Source organism: Paramisgurnus dabryanus, chromosome 4, assembly GCF_030506205.2.
Source record: "Paramisgurnus dabryanus chromosome 4, PD_genome_1.1, whole genome shotgun sequence".
NCBI lineage: Eukaryota > Metazoa > Chordata > Actinopteri > Cypriniformes > Cobitidae > Paramisgurnus > Paramisgurnus dabryanus.
This window is the reverse complement of record NC_133340.1, coordinates 17,042,936-17,065,615: the sequence shown is the minus strand read 5'-3', so window position 1 is coordinate 17,065,615 and position 22,680 is coordinate 17,042,936. Positions and strand designations below refer to the sequence as shown.

The following is a 22,680-nucleotide window of genomic DNA, read 5'->3' as shown; positions in this document are numbered from 1 at the left end:
AGACTCTGTCAGGACGTCCCCCACAATGGGGTGTAAGGTTACCATAGCAACCATTTTGGGCACCCTAGCAACCTATACCATAGACTGCCATTATAAAATGCCCGGATGGATATCTTTGCACCACAGTGTCATAGAGACATGGGGGTGGGCTCATTTTACTCAGGCATCCAATCAGTCTCTCAGGATCCTTACAGACTTACTAAGCCACGCCCCTAGCAACCACTTTTGAGCACCCTAGCAACATAAAATACAAACAGTTATATCTCGGCATCAGAACATCGTAGAGACACGGGGGTTGGACCATTTTACTTGTGACTAGGGGTGTAACAATTGGGCACATCATTGGCCACTCCGAAGCCACGCCCCTAGCAACCAAATTTGAGCACCCTAGCAACCGAATAAACAAAGCCTTATATCTCCGCATCAGAACATCGTAGAGACACGGGGTTTGGACCGTTTTACTTGTGACTCGGAGTGTAATCACTGGGCACATCATTGGCCACTCCCAAGCCACGCCCCTAGCAACCAAATACAGTACCCTAGCAACAGAGTAAACAAAGCCTTATATCTCCGCATCAGAACATCGTAGAGACACGGGGGTTGGACCGTTTTACTTGTGACTCGGAGTGTAATCACTGGGCACATAATTGGCTACTCCCAAGCCACGCCCCTAGCAACCAAATACAGTACCCTAGCAACAGAGTAAACAAAGCCTTATATCTCCGCATCAGAACATCGTAGAGACACGGGGGTTGGACCGTTTTACTTGTGACTCGGAGTGTAATCACTGGGCACATCATTGGCCACTCCCAAGCCACGCCCCTAGCAACCAAATACAGTACCCTAGCAACAGAGTAAACAAAGCCTTATATCTCCGCATCAGAACATCGTAGAGACATGGGGGTTGGACCGTTTGACTCGTGACTCAGAGTGTAATCATTATGGGATGCCAATTTTTCCCTAGCAACCAAATACAGTACCCTAGCAACAGAGTAAACAAAGCCTTATATCTCCGCATCAGAACATCGTAGAGACACGGGGGTTGGACCGTTTGACTCGTGACTCGGCGGGTAATCACTATGAGATGCCAATTTTTTCCCTAGCAACCAAATACAGTACCCTAGCAACAGAGTAAACAAAGCCTTATATCTCCGGATCAGAACATCGTAGAGACATGGGGGTTGGACCGTTTGACTCGTGACTCAGGGTGTAATCATTATGGTCTGCCAATTTTTTCCCTAGCAACCAAATATAGTACCCTAGCAACAGAGTAAACAAAGCCTTATATCTCAGCATCAGAACATCGTAGAGACACGGGGGTTGGACCGTTTGACTCGTGACTCAGATTGTAATCATTATGGGATGCCAATTTTTTCCCTAGCAACCAAATATAGTACCCTAGCAACAGAGTAAACAAAGCCTTATATCTCAGCATCAGAACATCGTAGAGACATGGGGGTTGGACCGTTTGACTCGTGACTCAGAGTGTAATCATTATGGGATGCCAATTTTTTCCCTAGCAACCAAATACAGTACCCTAGCAACAGGGTAAACAAAGCCTTATATCTCCGCATCAGAACATCGTAGAGACATGGGGGTTGGACCGTTTGACTCGTGACTCAGAGTGTAATCATTATGGGATGCCATTTTTTTCCCTAGCAACCAAATACAGTACCCTAGCAACAGAGTAAACAAAGCCTTATATCTCCGCATCAGAACATCGTAGAGACATGGGGGTTGGACCGTTTGACTCGTGACTCAGAGTGTAATCATTATGGGATGTCAAAATTTTCCCTAGCAACCAAATACAGTACCCTAGCAACCGAATAAACAAAGCCTTATATCTCTGCACCAGAACATCGTTGAGACACGGGGGTTGGACCGTATGACTCGTGACTCGGCGGGTAATCACTATGAGATGCCAATTTTTTCCCTAGCAACCAAATACAGTACCCTAGCAACAGAGTAAACAAAGCCTTATATCTCCGCATCAGAACATCCTAGAGACATGGGGGTTGGACCGTTTGACTCGTGACTCAGGGTGTAATCATTATGGTCTGCCAATTTTTTCCCTAGCAACCAAATATAGTACCCTAGCAACAGAGTAAACAAAGCCTTATATCTCAGCATCAGAACATCGTAGAGACACGGGGGTTGGACCGTTTGACTCGTGACTCAGATTGTAATCATTATGGGATGCCAATTTTTTCCCTAGCAACCAAATATAGTACCCTAGCAACAGAGTAAACAAAGCCTTATATCTCAGCATCAGAACATCGTAGAGACATGGGGGTTGGACCGTTTGACTCGTGACTCAGAGTGTAATCATTATGGGATGCCAATTTTTTCCCTAGCAACCAAATACAGTACCCTAGCAACAGGGTAAACAAAGCCTTATATCTCCGCATCAGAACATCGTAGAGACATGGGGGTTGGACCGTTTGACTCGTGACTCAGAGTGTAATCATTATGGGATGCCATTTTTTTCCCTAGCAACCAAATACAGTACCCTAGCAACAGAGTAAACAAAGCCTTATATCTCCGCATCAGAACATCGTAGAGACACGGGGGTTGGACCGTTTGACTCGTGACTCAGAGTGTAATCATTATGGGATGTCAAAATTTTCCCTAGCAACCAAATACAGTACCCTAGCAACCGAATAAACAAAGCCTTATATCTCTGCACCAGAACATCGTTGAGACACGGGGGTTGGACCGTATGACTCGTGACTCAGAGTGTAATCATTATGGGATGCCAAATTTTTCCCTAGCAACCAAATACAGTACCCTAGCAACCGGATAAACACAGCCTTATATCTCCACATCAGAACATCGTACAGACACGGGAGTTGGATCGTTTAACTTTTGGCTTGGAGTATAATCATATATGGTCCCCAGAATTTTGCCACGGCAAGCACCACTCACATTTTCTTCAGGAAATGTACCTATCTAGTTATTATTATTATTCTTCCAACCAAATTTCCGCAATTAATACGGCTCGAACCGCTTAACTTAGAAACTTCATTCAAACTCTCAAACGTGCGGACTATTCGGGAATAGTGTGCTATGACTTTTATAAGCGATCGGGGGTACGGTCTTCGCCCCAGGGGCGAAAAAGCAGCCGAAAAATCCCATTGACTTAACATGGAGACAAACTTTGACGAGTCGTAGCTCAGACCTAGAATTTCACAGAAACTTGTGACTTGCCACATTTGAAGAGGCTGGCAGGCTCTGTAAGAACATACCTCACAATGGGGTGTAAGTTGTACCCCTGGGGTGTAAGAGGCCCCCAAATTTCCCCATAGACTTATAATGGGGCAGGAATCATGCCCATATAAGGAAATAAAAACGTCCCAGATGGGATATCTTTGCAGCGCAGTGTCGTAGAGACATGGGGGTGGGCTCATTTTACTCAGGCATCCAATCAGTCCCTTAGGATCCTTATTGAGCTATTAAGCCACGCCCCTAGCAACCATTTTGGGCACCCTAGCAACATTTCCCATAGACTGCCATTATAAAATGCCCAGATGGATATCTTTGCAGCACAGTGTCACAGAGACATGGGGGTGGGCTCATTTTACTCAGGCATCCAATCTGTCTCTCACCATCCTTATTGAGGTATTAAGCCACGCCCCTAGCAACCAAATATGAGCAGCCTAGCAACATAATAAACAAAGGCTTATATCTCTGGATCCGAACATCATAGAAACATGGGGGTTGGGCCTTTGGCTAATATTAGCTTCATGCTAGCTTCATGCTAAGTCATACTAGCTTCATGCTAGTTTCATGCTAGCTTTATGCTAATTTCATAATAAATCTTGCTAACTTGATGCTAAATCATGCTAACTTCATGTTAAATCTTGTTAGCTTCACGCTAAATCATGCTAGCTTCATGCTAATCATGCTAGCATCATCTTAATCATGCTAGCATCATGTTAATTTCATGCTAAATTCATGCTAACTTCATGGTAATCATGCTAACATCATGCTAGCTTCATGCAAATTATGCTAGCTTCATGCTAATCATACTAACATCATGCTAGCTTCATGCTAACATCATGCTAGCTTCATGCTAATCATGCTAGCTTCATGCTAATCATGCTAGCTTCATGCTAGCATCATGCTAGCTTCATGCTAATTATGCTGGCATCATGCTAACTTCATGCTAATCATGCTAGCATCATGTTAGCTTCATGTTAATCATGGTAGCTTCATGCTAACTTCGTGCTAATCATGCTAGCATCATGCTAATCATGCTAGCATCATGCTAGCATCATGCTAGCTTCGTGCTAATCATGCTAACATCATGCTAGCTTCGTGCTAATCATGCTAGCATCATGCTAGCTTCTTGCTAATCATGCTAGCTTCATGTTAGCTTCATGCTAATCATGCTAACATCATGCTAGCTTCATGCTAATCATGCTAGCATCATGCTAGCTTCATGCTAATCATGCTAGCATCGTGCTAGCTTCATGCTAATCATGCTAGCATCGTGCTAGCTTCATGCTAATCATGTTAACATCGTGCTAGCTTCATGCTAGCATCATGCTAACATCGTGCTAGCTTCATGCTAATCATGTTAGCATCGTGCTAGCTTCATGCTAATCATGCTAACATCATGCTAGCTTCATGCTAATCATGCTAGCATCATGTTAGCTTCATGCTAATCATGCTAGCATCAGGCTAGCTTCATGCTAATCATGCTAGCATCATGCTAGCTTCATGCTAGTCATGCTAGCTTCATGCTAATCATGCTAGCATCATGCTAGCATCATGCTAACGTCATCCTGAATCATGCTAATCATGCTAGCATCATATTTCATCATGATAACTTTTTTAAATCATGCTAGCTTCACACTAAAACATGTCAACAGCCAGGTAAACTACTAGACTAAATTTCTTTTACATTCCTGTCAATCAACTTTTTGCATTTTCATGCACTGGTAATTCCTTGGGAATTGCATATCTAGTTTCTTTTCAAACTGTGTACACTAATTCTACATTTACAACCACAAAAAGCAAAAAATAAAAACATAAATTAAAAGTTTGGTTTCAATTTTGCTTTTGTTTTTACTTTATATATTCTACAGCTTTCTCCCAATTACATTCAATCAAATACATGGGAGCTTTTACAGTTTTCTACGATTGCTTACACACAAAATCTTTTCGTGTCACATGATTTTTGAAACCTCAAAGTGCAAAACTCATGCCAAATCTCCAAAACCATAAGCTATTTCTTAGCCTTTGACTCAGTTTTCAATTGCAACTTTTTTCAAAACACTACACACAATTCTCTACCTAAAACACAAAGATCTATGAGGAAGTGACTTGCTTTCCTTTTCCAAAAACAACCAATCAAAATGCTACACTCATTCACCAGGTCACACAGACACAATCCTCACATGTGCAAACACTAAATGCTTTACTGATCACTAACCAATCACTGCTTTACTTTACAGTAGTATAGATAGGCCTATAAATAGGTCAAAGGTCAGATTAGCTGTTTTGGCAATCTGGACCCCACCCCCCATGGCAATTCCTGGACCGGGACCCCACACACAATTTACTGTATTCTACTGTAAAAAATATACTTTTGGTTTCCATGTTTATAGTTTTGTTGTATGCTAATGTATACAACAGTAATGTTTGGACTAATAAATGTTTTCTGTTTCTACATTGCATTGGCCTTTCCAGTGTACTTGTTACCCCTCTCAGCAGATTACTTTCACTGTAGAACATTGTATGAAATGTAAATATAAGCATATGAAAGACCAAAGAGCTTTAGATTTAGAACAGCAGTGTTTACATGTAAAAATGTATTATTATGAAAGAAGTGTTTGCTATTTGATGCAAATGCTTCATTCTGACATGTGTTTGTGGCATTTTGAATGAAGTGTTGCATTTTGAAGGAGATGTGAGCTACTTTGCATTTTGTGTGTGCAGTTTTGAGAATTGTGTGTAGAGTTTTAAATAAAGGAGACTTAGTTTTGGAAACGTGTGTAAGCAATTGGTAAAAACTGTAAAGCACAAGTGTCACCACTTGAACGCAACAACTCAAAATTGATCACACTTGTGTCTAATGATATGAGTGAACATATACAGTAAGACAGTTCAGAGAGCACTGGTTTGTGAGGCCTTACAATGGATAGAAATCTGAGATAAAGAGTTTGTGTGAGAGGAGGTCGAGGTGGTCAGCAAAGACAAAGAACAGTCATATCTGATGAAACCATGTTCAGCTCAAGATTTCTGTTTTTGTCTTTTTGTACAAGTGCTAAATGCACATTTTTTTTGTTTTGCAACATGCATTTAGCCTACAGTAAACAATAAACATTTATTTTTTCAAGCTTCATGTCCTGAGCATTGTGTTTTCTATTTTTCTAGGTAGTGTTTAGTGACTGCTCTGTAGTGTTTTTAATTTTGATCGACTCGGGGCACGATTTGACAACATAGTTCTGTTATGAGCCCAGATTGAACTGTTTTGAGGTGAAAGTTTGGTTTTGCAAGAAGAGTCTGAGGTTTTGTGAATGTAGCTTGAAAATTGGGTTTTGTGTTCACAGTTTAGAGAAAAGGAGAGCAGCATTCAAGAAATGTGTCTTTAGCAATCGAGAAAAACCGTAACACAACTTGTGTTGGCCCTTTCATTTATTTTAACATGAAATAACGCCTTAAATGGCATGACACACACAATGTGTAAAAAATTATCATTAGCATTTTGCAGTGTAGAGATGTAAAAAACAGTTTATATGAACCAGAAAGCATAGATATTGCAACCAACATGCATAATAACAACAGAAACAGTGTGTGTGTGTGTGTGTGTGTGTGTGTGTGTGTGTGTGTGTGTGCGTGCGTGCGTGCGTGCGTGCGTGCGTGCGTGCGTGCATGCGTGCGTGTGTGTGCGCGCGCTTGTTTTACTCACTCTTTCCTATTTTCAGATTGGTACTGATGAACGCTGTAGCCAAAGAAGTCTTCTTGTTTGCCATTAAATGTCAGTGGATGTTCTGTGTCCATGTTAAATGCATCTGAACATCTGAATGCTAGATAAGAAAGAGAAAGAGAGAGAGACAAAGAGAAAGACTTTGACTTTTAAACACACTTTTAACACCAAAAGATAAAAAACATAAAGGTTATTACAATTCAGAACTTCACATTATCACATAAACAGAAAGAAAGAAGAAAAAAACTTTGAACATAATCATCTAAAATAAATATTCCAAATTTACATTTATTTATAGCCCATTTATATTTAGTAGTTTCACAGTCATTAACAAGTTTGTGTAATGTGTTTTCAATTTTTAGACGTGATCTTACTAATACCCTGAAGATTGAAACTTCAGATGACTCATTCCCTGACAATTTTTCTCTCCATGATTACCAAATGCCCATTTTGGCTTTTCCAAGTAAAACGTTCCACAATATATGAGACTTCTTTTTACTTTTTTGGTATTTAGGCCCATATACAAAACACATGGGTGAAAAATCTACTCTCAGTTTCTGGTACCATTCATCTATTATTTGAAACAACATTTGTAATCTAGCACAAAAATAGGTGAAAAATAGTTTCTTGTATTGCACAGAAAATACATCCCCCCCAAGATGTGCTCTGTGTCTATTGGTACCTATTATACTGTGCCTTAACCTCCAGTTCATTTTTTCAATGGGAGGTTTGTACAAGGTCCTCCAGCTGCCCCTGAGGGAAGCACTTAATCCAAACACCTCTTGCCATTTAGACTCCTCAACATTTGTGAGAGCATGAAGATGCAGTATCTTGACACACAGTATGTACAGTGATTTCTTTCCTGTGTTGCTGAATAATCCTAACTCAAGCGTCTTAAAAGATAGTAGTAGTCCAGTAGTAGTCCACCCTCCGTTTCTTCCCAGCTTCCAGTATCAGCAGTAATTTCCAATTTTGAAAAATCAGTTGTGTCAGTTTCTAAGGAAAGTCTATAACTCTGTGGCAATATCTCTGGTATCTGTCAAGATTTTCTTTGCCACACGAATAGAGCTTATGCCTATTTTTCTGGCAAAAACTTCATTCACCTTCAGGTATTAAGTGTTCAATTTTTTGCAGCCCAAATGGCTTCTCCTGAGTGATGCATCTTTTAAAAATATCCAGATCCAGTAGTGTTTTTTTCTCTCTGCCACAAACTTTGTACATTATTTGACTCTCTGAAAAACTTGAAAAGTGTTCATGTTTTAAGAATATTAGTCCTGCAAGATCTAAATTGTCCATCTCCATCAGAAACAGGTGTCGATCTAGTCCCATGTAGCCTCCTTTCCTCAATAAGGTACAAGCTATCCCAGCCCAGCTCACATAATTTTTGTAAAGAAGTCTCTGAGAAACTTGGAGTCTGAAGGTCCTTACTCTAGATATGATGTTCACTACTCCTTGTCCTCCTTCCTGTCCTCCTTTAACCAATGCTGGCCCGACCAGAAAAAAATCCACCAGGAATCTCTGAATTGGTCTTACGAGGTCTTATGGAGGTTTGAGGATCATCATTCTGAGCCAGAGTGAAGAGGCTAAGAGGTTATTACATATTAATAACGCTTTCCCTATAGCAAGGGTGGGGAACCCTGGTCCTGAAAGGCCTCGGTCCTGCAGAGTTTACTTCCAACCCTAATTAAACACACCTGAAAAATCTAATTAAAGTCTTCAGGATTACTTGGAAATGAAATTCAGGTGTGTTTGATTAGAGTTGGAACTAAACTCTGCAGGACAGAGGCCTTTCAGGAGCAGGGTTTCCCACTCCTGATCTAAAGGACAGCTGGGGCAGCAACCATTGAGACAAGCGCACACATACTTTTTCCAGCAGGTCCTTAGAGTTTCGCTATCTGTAATTATTTGTCCCTAAAAAACTCCCAGATATTTAAAACCAGCCCTTCCCCATTGTACTGGATGTTTATAAACGTGGCCACAGCACACAGCATTGCTTTTAGACCGGTTAAGTTTGGCTGATGATGTCAACATGGTTTTCTCCTCTGATTAAAACTGTAAGGTCATCTGCATAAGCTGATAATTTAACAGATTGATGAGCGTTCAAAAAATTAATTTGTAAACCTGTTAGTTCTTTCTTTAGTTTACATAACAAAGGTTCAATAATTATTCTATAAAGTTGCCCTGAAAGAGGACAACCCTGTCTAATCCCCCTCTGAATATTCACAGGAATACTTAGGCCACCAGCATTTCTATCATATGTGTTGCTTCAGTGTACAATAACCTTATAAATTTGTCACTAAAACTAAAGGCCTTTAAAGCATAAAAAAAAGAAAGTGTGATAAAAAAACATTTTAATGTTGTTGTCAAGAGCATAGTCATACAAATCTTTTACTAAATGTAGATTATCTACAATATATCTATATTTTATGCAGTAAGACTGATCTTTATGAATGATTACATGCAGTATTTAACCTATTCGCCAAACATTTAGAGATGATTTTATATTCTAAGCACAAAATGGCTACGGGTCTCCAATTCTTCATAAGTGTTAAATCTCCTTTCTTAAGTAAAAGCGTTAAAACTGCACGCTGAATTTTTTTCTGTAATACTTTTTTGAAGGACTTCAGAATAGTCATGTTCAAGAACAGGCCAGAAAGCCTTAAAGACTTTGTCAGACAGTCCATCTATTCCAGGTGCACGACCTACGGAAAGTCCCATGACAGCAACCGTGACTTCTTCATAAGTAACTTCTAAAGTCTCTAAAAAAATGTTTTTGCTTTGAGGTTAAAACTGGAAGGTTATAAAGCAGTATGTTCCTACAATGATTATCTGATTTTTTAGAGGCGTATAAACTAGAATAAAAAACCACAGCAAATTTTATGCATCTCTGTTTGATCAGTGGTGTCCTGTCCGTTGCAATCTTTCAAACAGTACATCATTTTTTTTTAACCTTTTTTATGTTTAAGGTTAAAAAAAAGGTAGGAGCATCAATATCTCTTACAGTTAATCTCTTACAGCTCCTTTCATTCTTTCATTTAAAAGTTAGTCTTTTCAGTCCACAGATTTTTTATGTCATTTGCAATCATATTTTGCTCCGCACCAACACTTTCTTTTTCAAGACATCCAGTGACTTTTTTATACAAGGCGAAGAATGTGATAAATATTGTTGACAGAAGTTCCTTATTTTTACTTTCACTATTTCCCACCATTGAATGCTATTCAAAATTCTCCTGAAAATATTTCTTTTCTAATAACTTAGCATTAATATGCCAAAAATGACTTTTTAAGCATATTCTTATTAATAAAGTACATTCCGTAGTGACAAATTAATGATCAGACGTTGAAATAGAGAAAGAAAGAAAAACTGAATTAAAAAAGATCAGTCATCAGTCATCATGATTGTTATGCTTTTCTTTTGTCTTTCCCTTGTCATTTGTTCTTTTCCTGTTACCTGCTTTGCCTTTTGTTTCATCTAAAAAAGAATTTATCTCCTCAAGCGTATACATATTCTTTTCAGCCACTCTTTCTATATCAGAATTATCAGAGCACTGATCATCATTTCTCAAAACAACATCAGAACATCGGGACAGATCATCTATCTCATCAGTTGTGTTTTCTTCAGAAACTCCTGCTTTTGTTTCTTTGAGTTCACACATTCTTTCAACGGCTATCTGAGCATTACTCATCTCAGTCACACCGTAACCTTATTTTAACCTAAAACGTATAACAAGGGGGGGAGAAAAAAGAGAGAAAGAAAAGAAAAACTATAAGAAAATATTAACAGTTTTCCACAATCACGCTAACCCCATTCACACAGACCTTTGGTCCCAGAAAATACCCGTAATATTGCCAGACAAGCGTCTGTGTGAACATAAACTTGTCCCGTTAATCTTCTGGGATCGTTGACGGAAAGAAGACCTAGTCAGAAGCCGAAACAATGCCGTAATGGCGTGTCGTAGTGTGTCATCACAACACAAGTTATGGTTCAGCTCCTTACAACGAGAGATAACATGCATATAAACATTCACCACGAGAAATGTTGCAAACTAGATTGAAGCAGTTATCAGGAAATGATAAATGAGACGCATAAACAATGACGCACGTGCCATAGTGAGGACGTGCGTGTCATGGCAACATGAAGTTGGTTCAACTCTTTAAAATGAGGGATTTACAACATCCATGACGAGAAATGTCAGCAAACTGGACTAAAGCAGATATCAGGTAAGTTAGCTCGTTACTTACTGCGTTGAAACGGAGATCATTCAGCAGCATAAAAGAATATCGCGTCATGTGCTCATTTGAGCTATAATGAAAGAAAATACGCACGTCATCCCAACAAGATATATCGTTCAGCTCCTCAAAATGCGGGTTTTAAGTAAGGCATAATGTAGAGGCAGCCGGTAGTTATCAGGAAATAAGCCCCGACAGTGTGATCACGACCCGACGCAAAGCGGAGGGTCTTGTATCACACTGAAGGGGCTTATTTCGCGATAACATACAGGCTGCCTCTACGTTATCCCGCTTATTACACGGCTACTTGCCTCATAAGGAAAAAACTGGACATGAATATGAATTTGAAACATTTTATTGGCATATTTGTTTTAAATTAACATTTTTATCCTTCCGCGAAACGATATAGTACGTGACTAACATTCAAAGGAATTACATAAAAAGACAGAAAATACAGAAGGACTATTTATAACATCAACATATGAATATATATATTTGAGTATGTTATTTATTTACAAGTATTAAATTGCACATTTCCATTAAATGTGAACTGTGACATTGTAAATGTGGTCCCAGCGGGGATGTTGAAGTTGATGTTTTTGGTAGAGTGATCGAAAGTTTCCTCTATGGACTTTTTGTTGATTGCACCTAAAATCACACTTATCATTAAAATAAAATAGGTTGGTGATTTAATTTTATGATAAATATTATATATAATACAAACACTTACTGCTTGCCAAGCTGTTGTCAGGATTTGATGAAAGTATACTGCTCCATTTCTGTTTGTCAGCGGTGGTCGGAGTCCAGTAAGTCTTTAGACTGCTTTCACATCTATGTCCGGTCACAGTCATAATCTCTCTTGTTTCCAATCCGGCACGCGAGAGAAGTTGCACAGCCGTGCTTCTTAAACTGTGGTTTGTGTATCTTCGTGAGAGGCCAGCTGCTTCGCTGATTGTGGGCATCATCTTGGCAAGGTAGTTATGTCCCATCGGCTCTTTAGAGTACCAGACTGTTCTTTTGTTCAGTGTTTCCTGGTTTTGTCGTAGTGGATGAAGATAAAATGCGTCTGCGTCTGACGGACAGAGTGCCAGGTATTTTTTGAAAGTAGCAAAAGGACACTTGGGGTTGTTGGGTTCAGTGAAGATGCAGCCTCTGTAATTTTCTTTACATGGATCTTTCGGGTCTTTGTGGTTTTTAGTCTCTGCATTGTGGGACAGAGTAAAGTATTCGGTGCCATTGTCGTCACATTTCATGGTAAAAGAATCCCTTCTTAAATCTCGGTTCCCTTCTCTGCCTCGTCTTGCTAGATGTAGTTGTACATCAAACCACACTTTCCGAACAAGACCAGTTGCTGTGTCTGGTGACAGCACATCGGAGTTTCGTATTAGATGCATGTCTGCTGGTGAGATCTGTGAATGTGGGTGACTAATGTCTTTGCCAGCTTTACGAATGGCTTTAATTGTAGATTTAAAAACTGCATTGCTGGAGTTGAAGGTTGGACTTTTCAGGATATCAAACTTTTTAAAATATCTGGCAATGCCAGTCCTGATGGCCATATAGCTGGCTATTGAATAAGTCTGACCATTCGCACTTTGCACAGATGCATAAAAGGATCGTAATACCTTATTAAGATCCTCTGCTTCATACTTGTCTGTCTCCATTTTTTCTCTTTTAGCCAGTCTTTGAGAAGTTTTAATGCCCATTCTGTATTTTTGTGTGTTTGCTTCGTAGCTGTCATGCTCTATTTTGTCAAGTTCAGTCTCAGTAAGCTCTCTGTGTATTGTCGTTGTTTGTTCTTCGTAGTTAAGTTTTCGTAGTTAAATTTCACGATGAGAATTGTCTGAAAACTGTATTAAAGCAGAGATCAGGGAGCTCGTCAAATATCCATTCTGAACCGGAGATCATTCACCAGCATAGAACTGTGCGTTCACGCGCTCCTTTATAGTTTTATCATAAACAAAAATGCACGCGAGTGGTTTCTGGATAGCGAAATAATAAATAATTTGCAAACTTCAGATGCTGCGTAGAAGAGAGGGCGGGACTTTCAACAGGTCACATCTCTTTCCGGGACCATCAGATGCCGGCTAATCATGGCAGTGTGAATGAACAAAAAAATCGAAGGATTCCGGAAAAATCCAGGATGCCTTTCTCGTGTATTTTCCGGAATGTCTGTGTGAAAAGGGCTTATGAGACGCGCATTCAGTCCTCCTCACCCGCACTTCCAACATGCAACACGCAGAGAGAAAGAACGAGAGTGAGTGAGAGAGAGAGAGAGAGAGAGAGAGAGAGAGAGAGAGAGAGAGAGAGAGCGCTCAGTGAGATACAAGTGAAATGAAAATGTCACTTCAATTTCTCTTCCTGGTTTTAATGGTTTCACAAGCAGCCGAATCTCAAGCTTAAATGTGCCATTGATTTAGTCAACAAGACAAGACATATATAAATACATTTGCTGCAATACCTTTTACATCCTTGCCTGTCACCTACATTTTCTCTTCAGCAATTAATGCTGCTCATTTATATTTAGGATCTATAAATAAATCTTTGCAAATCTGCTGTTTTCATCCATTCCTGTGTCCTGACCACCAGAGACTTTAAACATTTTGAATCCACAAATCTAGTCTATTTTATCATATATCAAATATCTTGTCCTGTGAAACAACACAGGAGGCTGTGTTACATGGTTTGTTGAGGAGGTGCTGTTCAACAGAAAGTGTCAATCACATGATCATTTGATATGCAGAAGCAGCAGGTCAGCAGTGCACTGCAAATGGAGCACAGTCTGTGTGAAAGCACAACGGGTGTGAATTTGACTGATAACACCACAGACTCCAAAATAATTTCACTGACAATATACAAAAAAAGAATGAAAAATATATATAAGCCTTTCTTTTTACTGGATATAGCATATTAAACATAACATTTTAAATGCATAGCAATGAAATAAAATACAAACACTTTTTTTTTAATCAACTCAATTGCGAAATGACTCATAAGGAGCCTTAGCAAACAGAGACTAGTAATGGTGCCTTAACTTCACTTTTTCTTTCTGTCTGTCTTTTTGGTTGGGTTTTGCTGTTGCACACAGTTTCAATATTGGCCATTTTGGTTACACAGTATAGTGAATCATAATCAACTAAGACATACATTTGTTTTTACTTCAGCATGAACTATTGCTGAGTTAAGGCTTGTACTAATCATAAACTAATGAAGAGTCATTACGGAAATTAACCATGGTTTTATTTTGGTAAAAGTGTAGTAACCATGTTTTTTGTGTATTGATTACTATCAGCAAAACCATGATTTTACTACACTAACTATGGTTTAACTATGGTTTTTGAAAACCATGATTGTCAAAACCATGATCATTTTGTAGTTACTATGGTTTCACTACAGTAACCATGGTTTTTTGGTTTTAACTGCGGTAAAACCATGGTTTACCAGGGTACAACATGACATGTTTTTCGTTGTTGGTCAATGATTCATTAACAATGACTTCATGTGTTAAGTCAAGTTAATGAAGACTCTTTATTATTAGTTTATGATTAGTACATGCCGTAACTCAACATTAGTTCATATTTAAGAATGAATTAATTTAGGTATTAGTTTATCATGATTCATGGACCCTTTGTCAGGATCCTACCAGATCCTTGTTTTGTATCAAGTTCTAGTTCCTTGTGGCCTTTTCACTTTTTCACGCTCACTTACTCGTCATTAATTTTAGCTGTGCCCCTCATTAGTTCTCCCTATTTATTGTCCTAGTGTTTGCTGTTCTGTGTACGGTGGTCTTGTCGTATAATCTAGTGTCCATACTGTGTTCTTGTCTGTGAGTATTTTGTTTAGTGTTATCTTAGACTAGTCTGTAAAATGTATTGAAAAGTTTTTTGTTGGATTTATGTTTAGTGTCGGTTTAGTGTTGTGTTTACCTTGTCCTGTTTTGCCCCCTCATGAGTTTTGTTTTTCCTGTTTTGTTTAATACATTTCTTTATTGTCATCTACGTCTGCACTTGGGTTCGTTTCTTGCTAAAACCCTGACACACTTATTATTAAGTGTTACCGTTCATTCATTTGTTCAGGATTTCATTTGTACAGGAAACACGCATCAAGCCAACAGGTTCTCCAACTAACAAGGTCCACTAACCAGCTTATGTATTCAAAAACAAGCAAAGTCTTAGAGTCCTCTTTTTAAATGATCTCTTGTCCGTCTGTCTGAGTCTGTCTGTCTATAAGTGTTTTCGGTACAGATGTTTTCAGTCACAGTATGACACAGACACATAGACATGTGTGTCTGCGTGCGTGTGTGTGTGACCTGCATTATAGGGATGTAATGGATGTTAGGGTAAGACATTGACATCTGCTGTATTGTGAGGTCACCCAGTAGCCGTTGAGCGTTTAACAAGCTTTGTAAATATTGCTTTAACTCAAAAGCACAAATACAGCAACCGTGTGAGGTATGAGATAGGAAACATCTTTAGTTCAGTTTAAAAAGTCAATTTTAGTTTGTGTGTGTGGGAGAGAGAGAGAGAGATGAGTTCCTGTCATCATATAGCTCTTAACCACCAAACACCACACCCAACACAACACAGACAAGACACATTTAACAACTCAACACACTCATGCATACACACATTTCATTCATGTTATGAGACTAGACATAGATTTCTGTTGTCTTTCATATAAAACTAAATATAATGACCACAGAAGAATTAAATAAACTTAAATATAATGACTACAAACAAACATTATTTATCTGCTCTTAGAACGGATGGGTTAAAAACAACACAATTAGTGTTAGTTTAAGGACAACACACTAAATGCATTACTTTTAATACAACTTGTGTTTTATTTTAACACAAAATCTAATTGAAAACAAAATGACACATAATGTGTTAAAAATATAACACACGAAAGTGTAAAAAATGAACACATCCTTTCTTAAAGTGTGTATATATATTGTGGACATCCTCAAAGTTAAGGTTTAACACAGATCTTGACTTCTTTGTACACACACACACACGCACAGACGAACACAAATATTAACACACCCGAGCATTTTTACTGATGGATGTGTAATATTTATTCTGTCTTACCCCAAATCAACAGCAGAGAAACGCTCAATCTGTCCATGCTGCACCTCGGATCTCTTTCAGCTCATCTGTGTTCTGCTCTTCCGGTGTGTTTCCTCATTTCCTCTTGCAGGTCGTGTGTGTGCGTGTGTGTGTGTGTGCGTGTGTGTGCGTATGTGTTTGTGTGTGTGCGTGTGTGTGTATGCATGCGTGCGCGCACGTGTGTGTGTTGTGTGTGTGTGTGTGTGTGTGTGTGTGTGTGCGTGCATGTGTGCGCGCGCGCGTGTGTGTGTGTGTGTGTGTGCGTGTGTGTGTGTGTGTTAATGCAGTACACTTGTCCTGATATTGTCAGTATGGTAATAAATGGTAAAATGAAACACACTTGACCTCACCCATGTGCCTATCGCAGGAAGGGTGTGTTCACACAGTTTTTAATATTTTTTTTATTTCTCAATACAGTACCTTGTATACATTAAAAACACTTTAGGCCAGTGGTCTCAAACTCCTGGCCCTGCGGCCCATGTCACTTTTCAATAATATAACGTAATCAGGCACGCAGATTTTTTTACATTTTGTTTCATATTCTATTTTGCCAACACCTCACTTACCAATACAGAGCTTTTCTTATCTTTTATCTTTTTTTGTTGTAATTACTTCTACTGTTTACCTCTTTTGTAAGTTGCTTTGGACAAAAGCGTCTGCTAAATGACTAAATAAAAAATGTAAGTTATATTCAAAAGTACAGCAGTACATGAATCCAAATTAGATGTAAATGTTTACGATAACTCTGTACTATATGCAGGATCTACATAATCAGCCTGGTCTCACTGTTAATACGTAGTATTTACATGTAACTTTAAAAAACAAAAAACTTCTTTTTGTAAGTTTAAATAGAAACTTATTTACAACATTTAAACGTAACATTATTAAGTTTTTACAGCTAAAAAACGTAAAACATTTACATATCTTTCATTCCATAAAGATTGCTTTATAATTTCCCTTTAACCATTTCAGCGATATGTTTCCACCTTAACCCTAAATCCAAACCTTACCCTAAACCCAAACCCTAACCTAAACCCTTACCCTAAACCCTACCCTAAACCCAAACCCTTTTTATAAAACAGCTTGTTCTGGTTCTTCATTCTGATTGGTTGAAACGCGTTCTAAGCCTTAAGAAAATATCCCGGTAAACCCACGGTTCAGTCCGCATTACATAAGTATCACTGCGTACTGCTGCGTACTGAAAATAAACACCACAGTCTTTAATCATATTTTAATTTTTCTACATTTGCACAATTATGGCGATATTCGGATAAATGTCATAGATATTGTTCAGTCATTTCGTCAATAAAGAGAAAACGTTCTCTGAGTTGTTTTTGTCTTAAATTGATATTTCCGCTATTATCCACTAGATGGCAATCTTACCCAACTTAAACACTGACGCATTCACTCGACTCAACAGCGTTGTGGTGGATTTAGCGTGACGTGTAAGTTTTGATGGCTCTGAATCTGATCTCTTACAAAAGTTCTTTACAAAAATGGAATTATCTCTGCTTTTAGCTGAAAATTTGAGAGGTGATAACTGATAAGAGAACAAATGAAGGGTTAGGGTTAGCCAAACGTTTTTTTTTGTTGTTGTTGTTGTTGTTTGAAAGCGGATGGTCTGTACTTTCATTTGATATTTTATGTTTATTTAAAGAATATAATTTTTCTGTAAGGCATTAAACTAAAACTGGGTGGCAACTTAAAAAAAAACGCTGACGGGGAAAGAGTTCAGCATGCTTCCAAGCATATTTGATCATCACTTCAACAGTTGCACGATATAAATGTTAATGTATAAATTACAGTGGTGGACAGTAACGAAGTAAATGTAATTCGTTACTGTACTTAAGTAGTTTTTTCGCGTATCTGTACTTTACTCAAGTACTTTTATTTTGGGAGACTTTTACTTTTACTTTACTACATTTTAAAGTCAAATATCTTACTTTTTACTCCACTACATTTTAAAAAATCGGTCGTTCCTTTTTATTTATCAGTGGATAAAAAACGTAACTGGGCAAACTAAAGCTGCACAAAAAAACTAAGATGCACACGTGATGCGTCAAAAGGGTACAGCATGCGCTTAGTTTCGAACTTGTTTTGGTTGCCGCGCTGTTTCACGTAAGCTACGCGAGTCACGCGAGTGCAGCAGCCAGCCAATGCATCGTTTGGAGAATGAAACTGCATTCAAAAACAACGGAGGAGATAACTGACCCGTCACAACAACAATGGCCTTATTTACGCGAGTTTTTTTAAGTCCTGGAATAAAAGAACGAGTACTTCGTGTCTTCTCTGCCTGCCTTGAAACTGTGCTATTTCGTTTTAAAAGAATACTCTTTCAAATCTAAGGAAACGCGTAGAGGTAAGCCATTTTTATTCTGGTTATATTTTTAAATGAGCAATCTTAACAGTAGCTTGCAGAAAACTGTTAATTGTGTTGCTAAAATATATACGAAGTTATCATGAACGAACTTTAAGCTATGCAGGCTGAAGCTATTTTTAGCCGTATAGTTAGCTGTTTCACTTAAGTTCATTGTATTTGAAGCTCAGTGCTCTGTTATTTTGAAATGACAATTAATCACTATCAACACTGTTGTAAAATATAAATGACATTTTGACTAGCCATGCAGTGTATGATGCTTAAACAGGCAGGTGGATTGGAGTGCTCCCTATTGTTATTAATATTTTCATATAATAGTTTTGCTTCCAAAATATATAAATACATTTAATTATGTATTACAATATACATATGACATGCTAAAGCACATGAAACGTTTTTGAAATTATATTCTTTAAGGCTTGTTTTATTTGTCAAAGAAAGGGAGACTGATTTCTAGATAACGTCATGTATTTAATGTTTGAAAACTATTGTGAACCTGTGCTTAAGTCAAGTTTTTATTACACTTAAACTGATAAATTATTTAACAAATAAATCTTGAAATTAGACTTACTGCTCTCAAATCCTGTTATTTCATTTGATGCTAAAGGAAATTTTTTGTTTTTAAGGTTTTAGGATTATGATAATTTTAATAGACATCAGTGTCTGATTTATAAATGTCCTTTTATTAATTGATTGGTAAGCCAAGAGAGTTATTTCACATTATTTGAGTTTTGTGACAAAAATGATACGGCCATAATAAATCACAGTACTTTTGTACTTAAGTACATTTTGAGGCAGATACTTTTGTACTTTTACTCAAGTAAAAATTTTAAGCAAGTACTTCTACTTTCACTTGAGTAATATTTTACCCTGGGTATCTTTACTTTTACTCAAGTACACGATTTGTGTAATTCGTCCACCACTGATAAATTAAATTAGATGAACGTTGATTTATAAAATAAACACCACAGTCTTAAATCATATTTGCATTGTGTCTTTGCTGTGTCTGTGTTGGTTGTGAACTGCGCTCTGTTCCAGCCACTCTTGATTCTGAGGAACTACTTTGTTTGGCGGAAGACTAATATTTGTACTAATATATTAACAACTTATTGATAAAATCCTGCTATGTATAGGAAGTAACCGTTTTATAAAAGCAATAAGTCCCGCGAAGCAGTGGGGTTACAGTGCATTTTATAACAGCTAAGGGGGCTTCGCGTCATGCCTAACAAAGCCCCTTAGCTGTTGTTTAATGCACTGGTAACCCACTGCTTCGCTGGACTTATTGCTCTATTATAAATGTTTAAATACGTAATGTATTCTTTTTATATCATGCAACGTAATGGACAGATATGTTTAGGAACATTTTAGTAACAATAGTAACAATATAGCATTCAAAAGATATTTAAGCCACTACAGTCCTACCCAAAACAGTTTATTAAAATCATTTAACGGTACTGTAACAAAAGCATAGCAGACAGATAAGTGTTAATCACAACTACTTATTTATTGCGAATATTAAAATCAGTTCCAAAAGTAGTTAAATGACGATGTGCTGCAGCCAAGATCTTCTCTGGAGTATATTAAGTAAAGTAAAGAGAAGTATAAGTTATTAATCCAAGAGAACGTTGATCCGGCTTCCCTCTGTCACGACTCAAATATGTCACGTGGCACACAAAGAGTCAATAAACTTTTGATATCACTGCCATAAAGCAATGTGTCGTAAAGCTTCTTGAGGCACGTTATTTGAATTCAAATTTATATTAGCCTATAAGGAACGCGCGATCTGACTTTACGTTTGCTGATGAGAACGCGTTTTTGTGTGTCATGGCAAACAAACTAAGTTTTAAAAAATAGTTAAATAAACACAGAAATGTTCTTTAATATTGTGAAATTCTCTGAATATCATAATCATTTCATTAGGTAAATGGGTAAACTGTCTTACATAAATAAGTCAGAAAATATGAATAAAAACGTCATTAATATGAGAAAGAAACGCCACTGCCCGCAATTTTAATATTTATGAATAGGAAAAACTTATGTACAAATGTGTTTGTTTGTTAAGCTGTAAATACATACATAATTTATGTATTAGCCCTCAAGTCAAGTCAAGTCAAAGTTTATTTATATAGCACAGATTTAACACAACTGTAGTGGATCCAAAGTGCTTTACAATTAAACAGTTAAAAATTAAAGAAATAGAAAGGAATAGAAAACATCAAAACAATCAGACAAAGTTGTATATACATAGTTGGAAGTGCCAATTATAAAGAGATAGTGTGCACATGTATACAAAGAGATCTGTACATGCACACAATTAGGTACCCATACATATACACACATACATACATATACACACACCTGCACCCCTACACAACTACATATATGTCACAGGGTGACTATTTCAAACACCTTTACTTCCTGGTCTCCCTGACAACCCAAATTATGGATGTACGAGCAACAGGTGCGGCAATTTAATGTGGCAGCTCCGATTGGAAGAGGAAATGAAGATGGGCAATACAAATAGATCTGTAGAAACACAAAGAAAAGGGCAGTTGATTTCGGGGTGAGCTCCGCTCCGCCAAGGGCGGATTAAACACCCACTCCTCTGAAGACGCCGTTGATCCGGGGATCGCTAAAGCGAGCGGAAAGAGTGCGGCCGAAGGAGTCGAAAAAGAGATAAAGAGAAGGGTAACTAAAGAAAGATAGTAAATCTGTAATTAGGAAGTGAGGTAATGGCGGAAGATATGGGTTTTTAGCGAGTCTTAAAGACAGCTACAGTGTCAGCAGATCGTGTCACGACCGGCAGATCATTTCACAGTTGTGGGACAGTTCCTGAGAAGGTCCGTGTTAGTGTTTTCTTCCATTTTTGAGATGGTACCACAAGCCATTGCTCGGTGGCAGAGCGCAGTGATCTAGAGGGTACATAAGGCTCTATAAGCAAGCAAAGGTAAGGGGGTGCTGACCCAGTGGTGCTTTTAAAGGCCAGGAGCAGAGCCTTAAATTTGATGCGAGCTGCTATAGGAAGCCAGTGTAACTTGACAAAGAGAGGAGTGACGTGCACCCTCTTTGGCTCATTGAAGACCACTCTTGCCGCTGCATTCTGAATCATCTGTAGGGGTTTGGTCGTGCAGGCTGGAAGTCCTGCCAGTAGCGCATTGCAGTAGTCCAGCCTGGACAGGACAAGAGCTTGGACCAGGACCTGCGTAGCATGCTCATCTAGGAAAGGTCTAATTTTCCTAATATTGTAGAGGATGAATCTACAAGAGTGAGCGGTGCTGACAACATGCTCCGTGAAGCTAAGCCGATCATCAGTGACCACTCCCAGGTTTTTGGCCGTCTTGGAAGGCGAGATGGTCGAGGAACCTAGCTGAATGGAAAAGTTGTGCTGAATCTTTGGTTCAGATGATATGACAAGCAGTTCTGTCTTCGCAAGGTTAAGCTGGAGATGGTGATCCTTCATCCAGAGTGAGATGTCCCTCAGGCATGCCGAGATTTGGGCAGAAATCGTGGGATCATAAGGGTGGAACGACAAGTGGAGTTGAGTGTCGTCTGCATAGCAGTGGTAGGAAAAGCCATGTTTTCGAATGACAGAGCCCAGGGATGTCATGTACTGTATATCGAAAAGAGCAGCGGTCCAAGCACAGAGCCTTCAGGCAGACGTCACCTCTCCAGGATACCTGAAATGACTTATCTGAGAGGTACGACTCGAACCATAGAAGCGCTGTGTCAGTGACACCCATAGACATGAGAGTCGACAGGAGGACACAGAAGTATATCAGGATGTCACTTCCTTGCAATTCCAAAGCACTGACTGTCAAATGACCACACTTATGAGCCAATCTGTTACAGTTTTTTACGATTGCTTACACACAAAATCTTTTCATGTCACACAATTTTTGAAACCTCTCAAAGTGCAAAACTACATGCCAAATCTTCAAAACCATAAGCTATTTCTTAGCCTTTGACTCAGTTTTCAATTGCATAAAACACTACACACAATTCTCTACCTAAAACACAAAGATCTATGAGGAAGT

At 38.5% G+C, this 22,680-nt stretch overlaps 2 protein-coding genes across 3 annotated transcripts in view; both read right to left on the bottom strand.

Moving 5' to 3' along the window:
• LOC135750615 (integrin alpha-X) overlaps nucleotides 1–16,404 on the bottom strand; it is a 44,822-nt gene extending 28,418 nt beyond the window's left edge. For both annotated transcript variants that reach the window (XM_065269535.2, XM_073814469.1), the window contains exons 1-2: nucleotides 16,252–16,404; nucleotides 6,917–7,034 (exon numbers count right to left, since the gene is read on the bottom strand). In XM_065269535.2, the coding sequence (XP_065125607.1) occupies nucleotides 6,917–7,034; nucleotides 16,252–16,288 (155 nt within the window). In that variant the 5' untranslated portion in view covers nucleotides 16,289–16,404. The remainder of the gene's footprint in view (nucleotides 1–6,916; nucleotides 7,035–16,251) is intronic.
• Nucleotides 11,491–13,429, bottom strand: LOC135752474 (uncharacterized). The gene is made up of 2 exons (XM_065270949.2): nucleotides 11,895–13,429; nucleotides 11,491–11,812 (listed from the first exon to the last, which is right to left on the bottom strand). Exons 1-2 carry the CDS (start codon nucleotides 12,865–12,867, stop codon nucleotides 11,673–11,675), a joined length of 1,113 nt encoding a protein of 370 aa, XP_065127021.2. The 5' UTR covers nucleotides 12,868–13,429; the 3' UTR covers nucleotides 11,491–11,672.
• Nucleotides 16,405–22,680: the final 6,276 nt, after the last annotated feature.

Coding starts and splice junctions, on each gene's coding strand:
- LOC135752474 (XM_065270949.2), bottom strand. CDS start 12,867: ATGGGCATTAAAACTTCTCAAAGACTGGCTAAAAGAGAAAAAATGGAG. Junction 11,813..11,894: donor TGACAACAGCTTGGCAAGCA/GTAAGTGTTTGT, acceptor GTGTGATTTTAG/GTGCAATCAACAAAAAGTCC.